The sequence below is a fragment of the Melopsittacus undulatus genome, chromosome 8, assembly GCF_012275295.1.
Source record: "Melopsittacus undulatus isolate bMelUnd1 chromosome 8, bMelUnd1.mat.Z, whole genome shotgun sequence".
Taxonomy (NCBI): Eukaryota; Metazoa; Chordata; class Aves; order Psittaciformes; family Psittaculidae; genus Melopsittacus; species Melopsittacus undulatus.
In genome coordinates, this window is record NC_047534.1 from 36428976 (window position 1) to 36443762 (window position 14787).

The following is a 14787-nucleotide window of genomic DNA, read 5'->3' on the forward strand; positions in this document are numbered from 1 at the left end:
TGTCAGGCTGCTTAACATAATCTTAGAGCAGCCTTATGATTGCTCTAATTTATGCTCTGGTTTCAATCTCTCTAGACATGCCACCTGCCCTTCCCATTCCAGCCAGCCCAGGGAGTGCACTGCTGCTGCTGTGCCATGGCCCTGGCACCTGCCCAGGAGTGCTCACCCTTGTGGAACCCTAGCAAATCCTTTCCACAGCCGGGGCAGGGACCTCCCTGCACACTCAGGCTGCCTCTGGAAACCATCACTTACAGAGATGCAGGTGCTGGGGCTACAGGCAGCATGTGGAAATGCTGCTCTACCTGAAAACCTCCTCCTTGCTTTGCCGTGCATGGCACAGTCCTGCTTGCTCTGTGCATCCATCCACTCACGAACTAAGAGGTCACCGTTTCTACCGCTTTTCTTACATGCATACATTGCTGTAACTACTGACTCCCCTTTGGAGAGAGGGAATGCCTGGAAGTGATCTGGAAAGCAAACTTGCTTTTAGATCAAAAACAGCAATACCCAAGTATGTATACATGTATGTGATATATGCCTAGGGGGAAGGGAAAAGGAAAGGAAGGTGGAAAGGAGGGCTGGTTTATTTACTTTTATTTACTTCTAAACTAGTTTCTTCATATTTGCTCCTTTTTTATTCTCTTTTCATTCCTAGAGAAATTATGGCAGATGAAGTCTCTTAAAATTGTAGCTTGCTGATTTGAAAGTCTAGGCTGCAATTTTTTATCTTCTTTTTTTCACTGACTCTGGATTGAAAGATGTGATGTATGAAAACTCCAATTTAACTGAGCCTAGAGATTAAATCACATCGTGTAGGTAAGGTTTTGGCAGAGAAGCAGACACTGCTTCCTAACCAGTACCCAGCATTCCGAGAAGAATGGGGTAGGTTTTAATGCAAGTTTACTTTTCTTGTAATGAATTTTAATGACAGCTTTCACGACAGTTTCCGTGATTCATAAGAGAAAATTAAAAACCTGCACCTTGAAACTTATATGACAATGGTGCTAACATCTTGCAGCTTCTGGCATTATCTCGCAGAGCCCTTCCAGTCCTGTTTCTATGCCACATTGTTTTCCTCACAAAATGTATTTTAAATATAAAACACTGAATGTTCATTGCTCCTTTATATCATTTTTATTCATTACCTGGTGGAGGCAAAGGGCACGGTTTTATAAAGAATCCTCATTGAATGTCTTATTTTGCAATTTTACTCTACTGTACACGTTTCCCAAGAAATTGTTTTCTTTCAGATGCAGATATTCTTCTGGAAAAGCAAAGCAGGGCTGTTTCCTCTGCACTGAGGGTTTTTTTCAGCCAGCTCCTCTGGCTTGGGTTAGTTTGTCAGGCATAGTTTGGGAATGGTTTGAGAATTAATTCTGTTTTAAAGACCATAATCACCTTTCTGGCCCCTGAAACCAGTGTGGGATTTTTGTGCCAGGCCAGCAATAACACAGCTTTTGCACACGTCAAAGGCTTGTTCTAGACAAGCAGAAAGACAGTGGAGATAAAATCTGTGCCTTTCTTGCAATCTATACCCTCAAAGCAACTGATTCAAAAGTGGCTGCAACTTGTCCCTGTCTGTAACAGGGACGCTGTGTGAGCTGGGCACTGTGCACGGACACCAGCCCTGGGGGCCGCATGCTTTGGATCTGTATCACTTTCAGGTGCCAGTAAAAGTCTGGTGTTGGTTACCTACCCTCACAGATGGCTCGAGGCTTCTCAGCAGTGAAGGCAAAAGTTGTGCCTGAAGGTCAACATGGCTTTGGGGATGTCAGATATCGGGGGAACCTGGGATGAAAGAGGCAGTCAGGGAAGGGGACTTTGTGGTGTCAGTGGTACCCAGGGAGGTGAAGGAAGGTGTGTAGGGAGCAGGCTGTAAGATTTGGGTGGCAAGAAGTGAACTAGGGGAGGGGATGGTGACAAGTGAGGGGTGTCTCTTTCTCTCCCCATGCTAGTTGATGGGTTTCCTCACAATTCCTACTTGCCCTTCTGCTTCCTCCATCAGGCACAGGTAGCTTTGTACTGCAAGCAGGTCCTGATTTTGGCCTCAGTGGCAGGGTGTCACAAGCCTGGAATGCAAAATGGTAACTGGCGAGCAGTGGTATCAGAAAGTGCCACCTTCCTTGTTGATATGTGATATTCACACACTGGGGGCAAACCCCTCTTCTCTCCACCATGTATTTCTTGCTTAGGTCTGACATGCCTCCCCCCCTTCCTTTTCCCTACGTCTTTTTTTCATCCCTCTTCCTTTGCTCCAGTTGCCTGCCCCTATCATTTTTCACTCATCCCCCTCACCTCTCTTCTCCCATTCCCAGAGCAGTCCTGTCTCTCTGGTTCCCTATATAGGCAACTCCTTTCCAGCCCATGGGGAAAACCAGCAGCAGAGCAACCCTCCCCAGAGCAGATCCCATGACTGGGAAGAAAGATCCCTTCCTAGTCTCATTTGTTACCGTGCTTTCCCAAGCCATGCTTGAATGCCTCTGCACCTTCTCTGGAGGGATGAGCACACCAAGCACAGGAAGCCTGAGCAACCTCCTCAAGAGGCCTCTGGAGCCTTTGAGCCAGAAGCCTCTAGCTCAATCAATACCTTCTGGGAGGCTGCAGGAGCAGCCCAGCTCCACTCCAATCTTGGTAATGGCATTTTACTCCCAGAAAGCCTCCCAAGTAGCACAGCTCCTCAACCCAGAGAGGCTGCTATGCTCTGCCCTTGGGTAGTGCTCAACTGCTGCCACATTGCAGCAGGTCACTGCGTTTCTGTTGGTTGAGTAATCCAGCTCTGAGACCCTCTGTCTGGAAAGGCACTACATCCTGCACTGCTTACAGCAGGATGCATGTCTCATGAGGGTGTAGTCTGGTTCATTAAAATTAATTAACAGTCAAATGGACCCACATTACTTCTTCATGCAGACACAGTAGTGACTGCAAAACAGATCTGAACTTGAGCCCAGGTCCCAGGAAAGTGAGCCCCGACATGGGGAAACCATGGGAGACCACCGCTGAGGCAGAAGGAGCACCTTCTGAAGCTGTGGTCACTGAGCTTACAGCTTTTAATGCACCCCTTGTTTGATTTTTGGCACTACTTGTACAACTTCAGCAGAAGGAGAAACTGAGGTAGTGGTGTTTGACTTGTCCATTTTTTAGCTATGAGTGCAAGTTATGATGCAGTGACTTTTAAAATTGGCATCTATATGAATTATGATTTAATGCCTGCTAAAATTGACTCAGAGTTGCCCATGAACTTGGCCATAAATACCAAGATCTGAATTTAAAATGCTTTGGAGTGCAGTACGCATATATTTTTACTGAACCACTACTGCAGTTTCTGCTGTATCTTGTGTTGTAAGCCTTCTACACTTTTCTGTTTTGTTCTTTCACCCTTTCACCCTACCCCCTTCAGTAAAAACTGCTTCGTCTCAGAAGGTCTGTATTCTTCCTTCTTCTTGTTTAGGTGATTTTTCAGTCAGTATTTGCTACTTGGAAAATTACTTCATCTAACATAACATGACTGCCTGAATCTCAGTGCTCCGACAAAGATTTACGCTGGCACATAATCTGCAGTATGAAAAGTAGTGTCATCAGTGTCAGCGAAATGACCCACGTACCTCTAGTGAAGTACCTGTGTAAAACTTTCAGGGAGTCCTAAATCTCTGGCAAGACAGTGCTGCAGCCATCTCGCTGAAATACTGCTTGGACCTGGTACCTGCTACCCAGCCACAGAACACCTCAGTTCTTACCAACAGCAAGAGCTTTAGCCATGAACGTGCAGTCTCCTGAGCTGAAATTCACCACGACGGCAAGGGAATCTCTCTCACTTCTCCTTTCAAGGGCTATGGCTTCAGGACTCCAGCTCTACAACTAAAGACAATACAGATCTAAGAGGGAATCAAGCCAAGCCCTGTGATGTTTTTCTCTATAAGGCAGTGCATGGCTGGTTTTTGGTGGGTTTTTTAAGAAGTCACCTTACCAATTCTGATCCGGCCTGATCACACGTGATCTTTTCGTATCAAATCACATCCAGGTGTGGGGATGACTTTTTAGATACAAAGGTGAGAAGGACTCTACACACAAATACAAAATCATACGTAGTCTTAAAGCCTTTATTTTAATGCAAAATAAACCAGGTAAAATTTATAAAGCCATATGTAACAAAAGATTAAAATCTCTGAGGTGGTACTAGAAAAAACCTCTCAAATTTTGTGTTGAATTTCTCCCCCAAAAGAATCATGCATGATTTTAGAATCAGTTTCACTTAAACACGCAGATATTGTCGGGATCACAAACACCACTCTCTCCCTCACAATAACAGAACGATGTCTTAGAAAGCCTTCTCTTCTGTGCAGATAGTGAATAGCGCTTCCAATTCTGCACCTAAGGCTTAAAGACTCTGCACAACTACTGTGACGGAGATGGTGTAGGGCCTTCTGGAAGTGCAAAGCAGCCCCTACTCAGAGCAGTGTCAGGATGTGGCCCTGGCAGAGCAGCCGGCAGGATTCACTCACAGCACTAACTCTGACAAACAAATCTGTGATGGCTGGGAGGAGGAGGAGGTAGCACAATTCATCTGTAAAAAAATTAGGCAGCATGTGAAGCTATTTGTAGATCAGGAAGCTGGAGTGAATTGGAATTCAGGGCTGCATGCACTCTGAAAAGGCAGAAGCCTTTATTTTTAATTTAATACTTAGTCCCGCACCCCCCTCCCCTCTTTTTTTTTTCCCCTGCAACGGGCAATTGCTATTTCTTTATGCATTCAAGAGGTACCTAGAGACTTCAGCATCATCATATATCACAGTGGTAATGTCAGCTTGCAAGCCAAGACCATGGCTCACTAGTGGGTGGTCACTCAGAAAATCCACAGGCTCTCTTTCTATCTCTTAATCTTTCAACTGCTGGGCCCGGCTGGCCCTGAGCCAGAGCCAGAGAGGCAGGCTGCACAGCACCAGCTCAGGAAACCAAAGCTTGCAGGTTCACAGGACAGCAGGCTGCTCTCCCCCTTGTCCTGACTCCTGCTCGCACGCACGCTCACCGCACGCTGCTCCTGGGGCAAACCCCACCTCTCCCTTCACACCCACTACGTCAGCAACTTCACTGCTGGACTGGCACATTTTGGATGAGGGAGCGCGAGGCAATTACGTGTCAAGAGCATTTCAGACTCATAATTTTTCCCAAACATATGGACATATGGGGAAAAGAACAACTTGTTACTTAACGGCTCTTTTGGATTTTGCAAGTGTGTATTTTCAACCGTCAGTTGTAGCACCTCGTGAATTCTGCACGGTACATATTTTTCCACAATATGGTGCTAAAATCATACATTTTACACTGCAGAGAAGCTGACTATATATACTGTAGTTACACGTTATACTTTTGAAAATACCATACCTCTACCAGATATTAAGCCAGCAAATGGCAATTTTCTCCCAGAACAATGGCACCAGAGATTGATGAGATGCTCTGTAATACTTTTTGGTTTTGTTCCCCCAGTTAGGTCAGACTGTTCTTTGTCCCCTACCTGTAGGATGCATCCATATATTATACTTTCTTTTTTCCCCTTTTTTTGGAAGACGCTCTGGACTGATCTAACAGCAGAAGCATCATCTAATAATCTGCTGGGTAAGATTTATGGCTCAGGGGGTATTTTGTTGATCTGTCCACCTCAACCAAGTGGAGCCAATGCAGTCAAGGGGAGCTCTTAAGGAGAGATTCAGGTTACGGGGAGACAATTGCGCAGGTCCTTCAAAGGCTAAAAATAACACAGGAGCTGTTTCCATCCAGATTTTATTTGGCCCTGGCTCTTGAAACACTGTATGTAAGTACTGTTCACTGTGACGCCATCTGAAGGGTTAGTTGAGAGTGATTTACAAAGGCGGCAGTTTATATTCAGAGCTGTTCTTAATTGTGGCCTGGCTTGATAAAGCCACTGTCACAAACCTATTAGTTTCTTTGCAGCTGGATCAAATGTATCAGGGGTTATATTTCAAGGAGGGAAAGGAAAGTATTTTAATTTGTTTTCACTTCACTTTCAGCAGGCCTTCATAACACCAGCGGCTACCCCGTGGCTGCCAAGTCCTGGCTCAGTACCCTGAAGCATCTAAAACTCTTTGAGAGAAGTACAAGGCTGTGTACAGCACGTATGTGACAGGCAGAATTTCCTTGAGGAATGTGCCTTATTTATGGAGGGTACTGAGAGATGTCCAGCCTTACATTCAACCCTCCCTCCAGAGGTTTTTTCCTCCTACATTACTAGGGAAAAGGGCAGAAAGACATGGAACAAGAACTGAACTTGCTCCATAATCAGTTGCATTCCTCTCCCTCTCTCCCTCCCACCAATGCTTCCTCCTGACTGGATTTAGAGCTGTGACTGCCCCTGCCCCAGGGAGTCCAGCCCTAGGTCTGAATCATGGAGATGTTCTCCCACCACTCCAAAGCTGTCTCCTCTCCCCTGCTTCCCAGGCTGGCTGGTGGGTACAGATTGGTGTGAATGCAAATGACAGAGTCTGCTGGGCAGCTGTAAGTGCTCCCCAGGCCTCAGGGTTATGCCAGTCTCTCACCAGCATTAGCAGCACAGAGGAAACGTTGGCCGAGTTTAAACACTGCTTCTCATCAGGGCCATTACCACCGGTGGTGGCTCGTGGAAAGCAGCAGCATGCAGACCCACCATGCCCTGGGCTTTCCAGAACTCTTACTCTAACAAGCCCTTTTCCCAGAGGTATCTAGGAAAGGGACATGATCCTAGCAGGACAAACCTTGCTGGTGATATTTAATACCTGGGAAGTGACCTACGTGATTTAATCTATTGCATACCAAAGGTGTCAAGAAGACATCAAAGAAATCCTTGTGCTTAATGCATGCCACAGTCTCTCCCTGATGAGGAGAGGAGCCCAAATGTCTTAATAGCACTCTGCTATCAAGGCAGAAGTCAAAGAATTAAGGGCACTTGGAAACTTCTCCAAATGTATTTCTAGGTGACAAGACTCTATGGTTTCCCTGTGACAAAACCCTTGAGACAAAGCTTTGCACAGCTGGGCCAGTAGCACAGGTCCCTGTGGCTGGGGACATGCATTCCTGATCTTCCCAAGGATGGCTGGCTGCAGAGCAAGCTCAGGCTGCGTGGGGCAAAGAGCAGGCATGAACCCCACCTCCCTGTACCCCCCTCCAGCTCTGCTGTGCTGCTGGCCTCTCTTCCCATCCACACCTTCTCTTTTCCTATGCACTGCTGCACATACCATTCCCCACTGGCCCGATGGCCCCTGACTGCAGGAACTTGTTTGTCACTTGGCACCAACTGAGGCTGAGCTCCACTGTGGGGACTTCGGGTGGCCCTGCACCGACAGGCTCCTTCCCGGGGCAGCAAGGCTGGCGAGGGCAGGGCACGCTGCTGCTGGCACTGTGCTGTAACCTGGCTGTGGCAGGGCTCCTGCTGGAGCCAAGGTGGCACCTGATGCAGTAATTTAATATGAATCATGGAGCTCATGTCTGCTGTCATCTGCTCAGGCACTTCTTGTAGGCCAGCTCTACTGAAACCCCAAGAGCTGGGAGCAGCTGAGGATCTGATCTCCAGGGTTTACATTTGAAGAGCACATACTGTATAACTAAGAAACAGTCATGAGTGTACACACGTATAGACATGTTTCTTGGGTGGCTGGCTGCCCTGTCCTCTGTGAGCCTGCCCAAGCATGGTGGGTAAAGCTTTTTGCCTTACTTTAAATGCAGCAGCTGCAACAAGAGGAAAATCTTGCTACACAACCTGGAAAAAATGAAGGCTACAAGATAAATGCTGCCACCAGCAAACAGAAAGAGGAAGACAGGCCAGATTACAAATCTGCAGCATCCTTACAGCACAGCGCTGCTGGTCTGAACGTGCCTGGAATGTGGCCACTACCTCCATGGCAGTCCCTTGTCAAGTCACACTGGATTACACAAGATTCTCAGCTCTGCACAAAGTCCTTATTGCATGCTGTGTTCCCACTTAAAGGCTGTACAACAGCACTCTGAAGTAAACTCTGGTGACACCACTGCTCTTTGTATATACAGACAGCTGCACACTGTATAGGTGTAACTGGATTCGGTAAATAGCCCTGAGGTGTATTAAGTGTTGCGCTTCTTTTACAGCAGCCACTGTCTGTTTTTAAAAGGAATTAAAAAATACTCAACTGTCTGGTACCTCATGTACTCAAAACACATTGTACCTCATGTGGCTTTAGTTTGCCTGTTAGAAAGCACCTACGCTGAGCCCAGCTCAGTAAGAATGACTCCAGGTCTCGTGTGCCACTCTGACAGGCAGCTATGCTTAGGAACAACTCTACAAGGATATGATGTCCAGTGGGATTCCTCCCCAGCTGTGCTAGCAAGTCCAGTGTGTAGCTATACAGCTGCAGTCATGGGGTTCTTCTGCCTGGGATCCTGTTGCCTGTACTGGTACTGTTCTGGACTGGTCCCACGGTGTCGGACAATTTCATTATAGGCTGGTGCACGGTGGGACTGAGGAGGGGAAGGTGGCACATCCTGCCGGAGGGGTCCTTTATGCTGGTTTGTGATGGGCTGGACTGGGTAGTACTGAGGGTACCTCAATTCTGCCACTCTTGTGTCTGGCGCACGGATGTAGTTCCCCTTAGTTGGGTGGACAACAGGCTGTCCTCCTTGGTAGTAAGGAAGATCTCTCTCTTTGTACACTACTCGTGGCCCTGTTAAATATTCCAGTGGCTCTGCAGGTCCACGCCTGAGGAGGAAAAACATAATGAAGCACATTAAAAAGCACATTAAAAGGGCAATCTGCTAGCCCAGCGATGCGTTATTGTACTCTCAGTCTATGTTTACTTTGGGAAAGGAAATGCCACCTCAAGCATGAGAGGTCCAGATGAATCAAAAGAACTTCTGAAGGGTAACGAGCCTCCCACCTGTGTGCTACGAAAGTTTGTGACACCCAGGATGCTGGAGGAAAGGTCCAGCGCACATCACAGCCCTCTGACAATGGCAGAGCACTGGAGCTCTTCAGCACCCAAAGTCAGCCTCCTCTGATCCATTTGCCATAATGGAAACACAGCTCCTTTAAACAATGCATGTTTGACTGAATCTTATCTAGCCTGAGGATAAACAGATGAGTTGGGTCTGCAAAACTGCAAATCCCATGAGCTTTACATGCACAAATATTCATGCTTTCCAAGCCATTTCCCACTATTTTTTCCTCCTAACATGTCAGACTGTACAACTTCCTAAACACCACAGTTGCAAAAACTGGAACTCGGAATAAAGACTAGGGATGTTACCTGTGTTTAATGGGCAAGCTGATAGTGGGGTTTCAAAAAACTCCTGTGATACTGAAAGCCTGATACTACAACAGCCCTGTAACTTATCTGCATCAGTATGGACCTGACAAGCTCTAGTTCACAAGGAAAGCAACATGTGAGCATGTCATCCCTGAGGATGCGCCATGGAGCCCTCTTTGTAGCTTTCTGCATCTTAATTCCATGATTTGCACTAATGAAGCATTGATATTTTTTCCTAGTACACTTTAACTTGTGATACTTTTCAAATGGCAAAAATAATTGTTCTCACAGACATGTCACCAGAGCATCCCCAAAAGTTCAACTCAATTAGGAGTTTTTGCCAGTCTGATTGCAAATGTCTTTGCACTTTGGGCAAAGCCTCCCACTGACTGCAGAGGAACCTTCTCTCTGAGTGAGAGCTGAAGGAAGACAACAGGGTTTTGACCCAAATAGGGACTAAAAGTATAAATCAATTACACCTGCTCTGTGGCTTTGAGACTGAACTCATCAACTACTTAAATATTCTTTGCATAGATTTAATATAAAAGTCATCATTCTGGTCCAGCAGATCAGGTGTTCGCAATTCGTCAATGAGTCCCTTGTTCACACAGAGATTTTACAAGCACGCTCCCCCTTTCTTAATCTGGGCTCCCAGATTCACTGGAACTTGTTTTGCACGAAGTAAAACAAAACATGTGGTTTTCTGCTGCACTCGTTTAAGCCCATGGGGTAAATCATGGACATAGGCAATGAACAAACATTATCTGCCTTGAAATGAGCCTCCAGTTCTCCCCCTGGAATAACTTAGTGCAAATGTTTCCTGTTTAAAATGGAAAGAGCAAAAGGAAGAATTCCAGGCCTTGGACTTTTAGGACCCTATGCTCCCAAGGGACTTTTTGCTTTAAAAACAGAACATTATAAAAGACAGGCACTCCCAGCCTCCCCTTCTCCCCCCTCCTTGTGAGACAGTCCAGACAGAGTGCTGAAGGGCCTGAAGCCACCCTCTGAGATACTAAAAGGACTCTTAACCATATGCATTGAGACAACTGCTGTCTCTGCTCACACACCTACGCCTTGTAGCAAAGCCTAATTTCCACAGCAGGCCAAAGAGTTGCTCCATGTATTTCTATACGAAGACTTGCTCACTACTCAGTCCCATCACACTCAGCTTTTAGGTCCTCTGTGTGCAAAAGCGCATTTCCAATCATAAAAGGCTTCTGCAATGTCAGGAACTGCTTTGTGTCAAGCAGCAAACCAACAGAAACAAGTGTCAAACCTACACCCATCACCTTTTAATATAAGGATAATGCTCAAAATCCTGTACATTAGATTTTATAAGAAGTTCTTATTGGCAGCTACAGTCAATCAAATTCTTGTGGATCATATTAAAAAAGGACTGAGCTTGGAACCTGATCCAGAATTCACTGAGGAGCCAGGTAGCTTTTGGACTGCAAAATTGAATTACTCTAAGATGTCTACTACTACTCAATGTCATCTACTGAGGCTTCAGCACACAGCTCACCCCACATCTCACACAGGAGGTCTGGATGCTGCAGTGTTTTGCCATCTAGCCAAAAGAGCTGTTTCTAGGAAAACTCGTCTGGTCCCATTCTAGGAAATGCTGTGACTGTGCAGAAGGTAGTGCACTCAGGTGGTTTTGACCTAGGACTGTGCAGTGATGATGAGTCTGAGCCACCAGGACACAAGCACACTAGACCTGAAGCATGTACCCAAGCTGCTGAGCTTGTGCCATCAGATCTTCATTGCTGTTACCTATGCTACAAAGCTAAATCCACCACTGGTTCACTTAGAGCAAATACATTTGATTGTGTAGGTAAACTGCAGAGGAATGTGAGGAAAGGAAAAGGTCTGCCTCTAAAAAATCAATGTTCAAGCACAAGTTTCCCTTCTCTGAGAGTGAAACACCTAGAGGTGGCATCATTCTTGAGTGTTTAAGTCAGGGCTTAGCAGCTGGGAGGAGAGGTTGTACATGGAGACAAGGCTTGAATCAGCTTTACATGGATCCTTTAGGGAAGCCCCAGAAAGACAGAAGGCATGTGAGGGTTTTAGCAGCCTTGGTGCTAATACAAGCAGTGATAGAACCAATGACTGCCAGAACTCCTGCATTAGTAAAACCTTGGGAAACCTTGATAATTGCCCAAAACTGGAGGAAATTTCATGACAGATATACTCATGGCTGCACATTCTCCAGCTCACTTCCCTGGTGATCCCAGCAGGTGACATGCGAGCAGATACATATGCTACAGTGACAACACTTTTCTTCCTTTTTATGACCAGCACTGCATGTTGAAGGCAAGTTATTTCCTGAGGATTTGTTCTTCCCCAACTACCAGCCATACCCAGTGAAGTTTGGCTCTTAGGGAACTGTTCACAGTGCAACCAACCAGCCTGGGGAGTTTCCATGAACCTCTGACATGAACCACCATCTAACAAGTCTTACAACACAGGAAAAACAGCCCTTCCTTTCCCAAGTGAGTCAAATTAACCATGAGAAAGTCAGCCTTTTTAAGGCAGAAGAAAAACCTACAGGCTCTGTAGGTTTACCAGGCTCTGGCTGTAGAAATGAAGATTAGGACTAAGTCTGGGACACCGGGGGCAGCTCCAGTCAGGAAGAACAGGGCTCCACCAAAGCAGCACCATCTTCACTTGATAACTCATGGTGTAAAAGTATATGCTATTGTTTATCCTTAACCAAATTGCCATAACAACTCAAAGCAAACACTTTGTACTTGGCAGCCCCTTGTAGATACTGTGCTTGTTTCTACAAGAAGCCAAACAGCCCCTGCCTTTTCACTCGGCAGACATTGCCACCTCTGAGGAGGGCTAATGAAATTCTTCTCCCCTCCCTCGCTGTTTTTGTTGGCTCCTGATGAGTTCAGAGTTCACAGGGCTGTATCACACCTCCCAAGTGACCCACAGTTTGGGGGTCAAACCAATAACCTCAAGTGGAAAATCAGTGACCCAAGGGAGTGATCAAAAATCCACAAATTGGGTCAAGCAGGTCCAGCCACTCAAAAGGACCAGCTCAGAAGCGTGCCCTCTGAGAGGACATGCTGAGCAGGAGCTGCTCTAACCATCAGCTGTTTTCCAGATTTTGGCCAGTTGTTTGACCTGGGGGCCCAGTGAAATTAATGGCAGGCAGAAGGTAGGGAAGCTGATACAACATCCTGGGAAGGAACTGATCAGAAAGTAGTTTTGCTGATAGTTAGGTCTGCTTGCTCCCACTGGAAGAGGCATCACTGATGTGGGTCTAGCTAAAAGTGAGGCTGCTGTTGACGCAAGCAATGGAAGGATGGAAGGCAGAAGCATCAGATTCAAGAAAGGAGCGAAACTGATGGGGCAGTGTGAAAATGCACTCCTCAAAAATGTCATGGGCAGGGTGCCCCCTTAAAATGTTAATTTCATTGTGAAGAAGCTAAATCTCACCTTGCCCTGCAGAGAAATTAGAGATCTCACATGTGTTTTGCCACATAATTTCATATGCTGGTTAGCTGCTCTACTGGTTTATCTTCTAAACGATCCACCAAGTAAGAACTGTGATTGGTTTTGAGCTCTAAGAGCACAAAGTAGCCTTGTCCAAATAAAGCACCTAACTTGTTGCTGATGTTCAATTAACAGTACATGGGTTGTTATTTTCTCTATGACAAGTAAAGCCTGAAGTAGGTTTGTTCCCCCCCTCCTTTATTTATCTTCCAAGCACAAAGAAAATAAAATCTAGTATTTTCTGGCTTTGCTGCACAATTTTTAAGAGCCTCTGGGTTTATTTAAAACTGAACCAAAGGATCCACAACACTTAAGAAGGGCTTCTTTTACCCAAAATGTATTTAGTCATTGAAGTTAAACCAGTATCGATAGGTTTCAAAAACCCAACTAAACCACTTTTTGCTTTCTGCAGTTCCCCCCCCTTTTTTTTAAGCTCTTATTTCAGTAATTCTTCAGTTGTGCAGAATCTCACAGGGTAGACTGGCCTAAATACCTGATGCTTCAAAAAACAACCAGAAAAAATCATTTCATTTCAGGTTTACTGTGTTTCATTGTTAACCCCCATTTGCAGGTCACCTTTAACATCAGCCATGAGACACATGCTTGGGTTTTCTGAAAGGAAAGCAAAATGACAGTCTGGCTGTTCACGCTGTGCCCCATCACGTTGGGGGTTTGGATTTCATCATGACAAAGAGTTTTTCTTGCCTCTGTTCTATAGGGAGAATCACAGAGGTCACCCTCTTAGTACCTGGTAAAAAGCAAGGAAGGGAATGCACTCTTCTTACATCACTGTCTCCTTTTCGCTGCTGGGAGAATATTTTGCAAGGGATATAATCTCACATGAAAAACTGCATTCTTACTTTGTCAGGGAGTACTCCTTGAAATACTTCAAAGACAGCTACAGACTAAGTGGCAAATGGAAAGCCCACATTTGGTTGCAGCTTCTTTCATGTCTAAGCAAGACATACAGAGACTCTGGGTGATGGCATCAGGCAGCTCAGGCTGTGATTAAAGAACAGAAGAAAGCAACAAGGTCCTATCTTGTGTCCAAATTCTCACTGAAGGACTCTATTGTATGTATCGTGATTGCATGCTGTTTGTTCTCTGCCAGGAGGATCTACTTTTAAAGAAGGAGAAGCTGATGTAAGAATTAAATTATGTAAACAAATAATCTTACAGTATCAAATACATTACACTGTGTCTTTATAAAGCTTTTCTCAACATACACTAAAAACAGCTGACTGAAAAGACCACACAGTCCCTATCACTTCAGATACATTATTAAAGCCATTGCAGTGCTTCTTGTAGTTAGTGGCACTAAGAACTTCTGTTGCTTAATATTCGGTGTGCATATAACTAAAAAAACCATAAAAGGTTAAATCACTGCAGATTTAAAAACCAAATCACTGCATGACTCTGAGCTTCATTAAAGTCCTTCTTGTATCTTGATAGGAGAGATACTCCTTTAACAAATGTTCTTTGCTGTTTTAGACCAATACTTCCCATAGACAATGATGGGGTTTACATTTAAAAAGCCACTGGAAATCAAATTTTGTATCTTAGCGCTGCAAAGAATCTGCAGCACAAGGAAGTGCTCAGTGGCTGCTGTCTGTGTGAGAGGCTTGTACTCAGAAGGCAGATGTCTAACAATGTCATACTAACCTCAAACACGCCACACACAGATTATTTATGGGCTGAGCTGGTGAAGGTGATTTCTTCTCCTGTTCTTTTATCAACAATACAAGGCTAAAAAATCAGATAACGTAAACGAATGCAATCCCTGGCTCTCATGTAGCACATGCCATGCGGAGAGAGCTGTTTTTAGTTTGAGGACTGTGTTTGGAATTCCTTCAGTGTCAGGTTTCCAGTTACCAGACCATCATCCCTGGGCCAGGCACGACTGCGGTTGGACTGGATTAGCAGAACACTCTGCAATGTATATTACATAGCTCTGACTTCTATAGGCTTTGCAGGCCCATAAAAATAACGATCATTTCATGACCTGCGTTTCTGGGGCAGG

General features: G+C 45.4%; 1 protein-coding gene across 1 annotated transcript in view; it reads right to left on the minus strand.

The window, feature by feature from the left end:
* Positions 1–4099: 4099 nt before the first annotated feature.
* The window catches only part of PARD3B (par-3 family cell polarity regulator beta), a 407455-nt gene continuing 396767 nt past the window's right edge, over positions 4100–14787 (minus strand). The window contains exon 23 of the mRNA XM_031045134.2: positions 4100–8716. Within this exon, the coding sequence (XP_030900994.1) occupies positions 8362–8716 (355 nt within the window). The 3' untranslated portion in view covers positions 4100–8361. The remainder of the gene's footprint in view (positions 8717–14787) is intronic.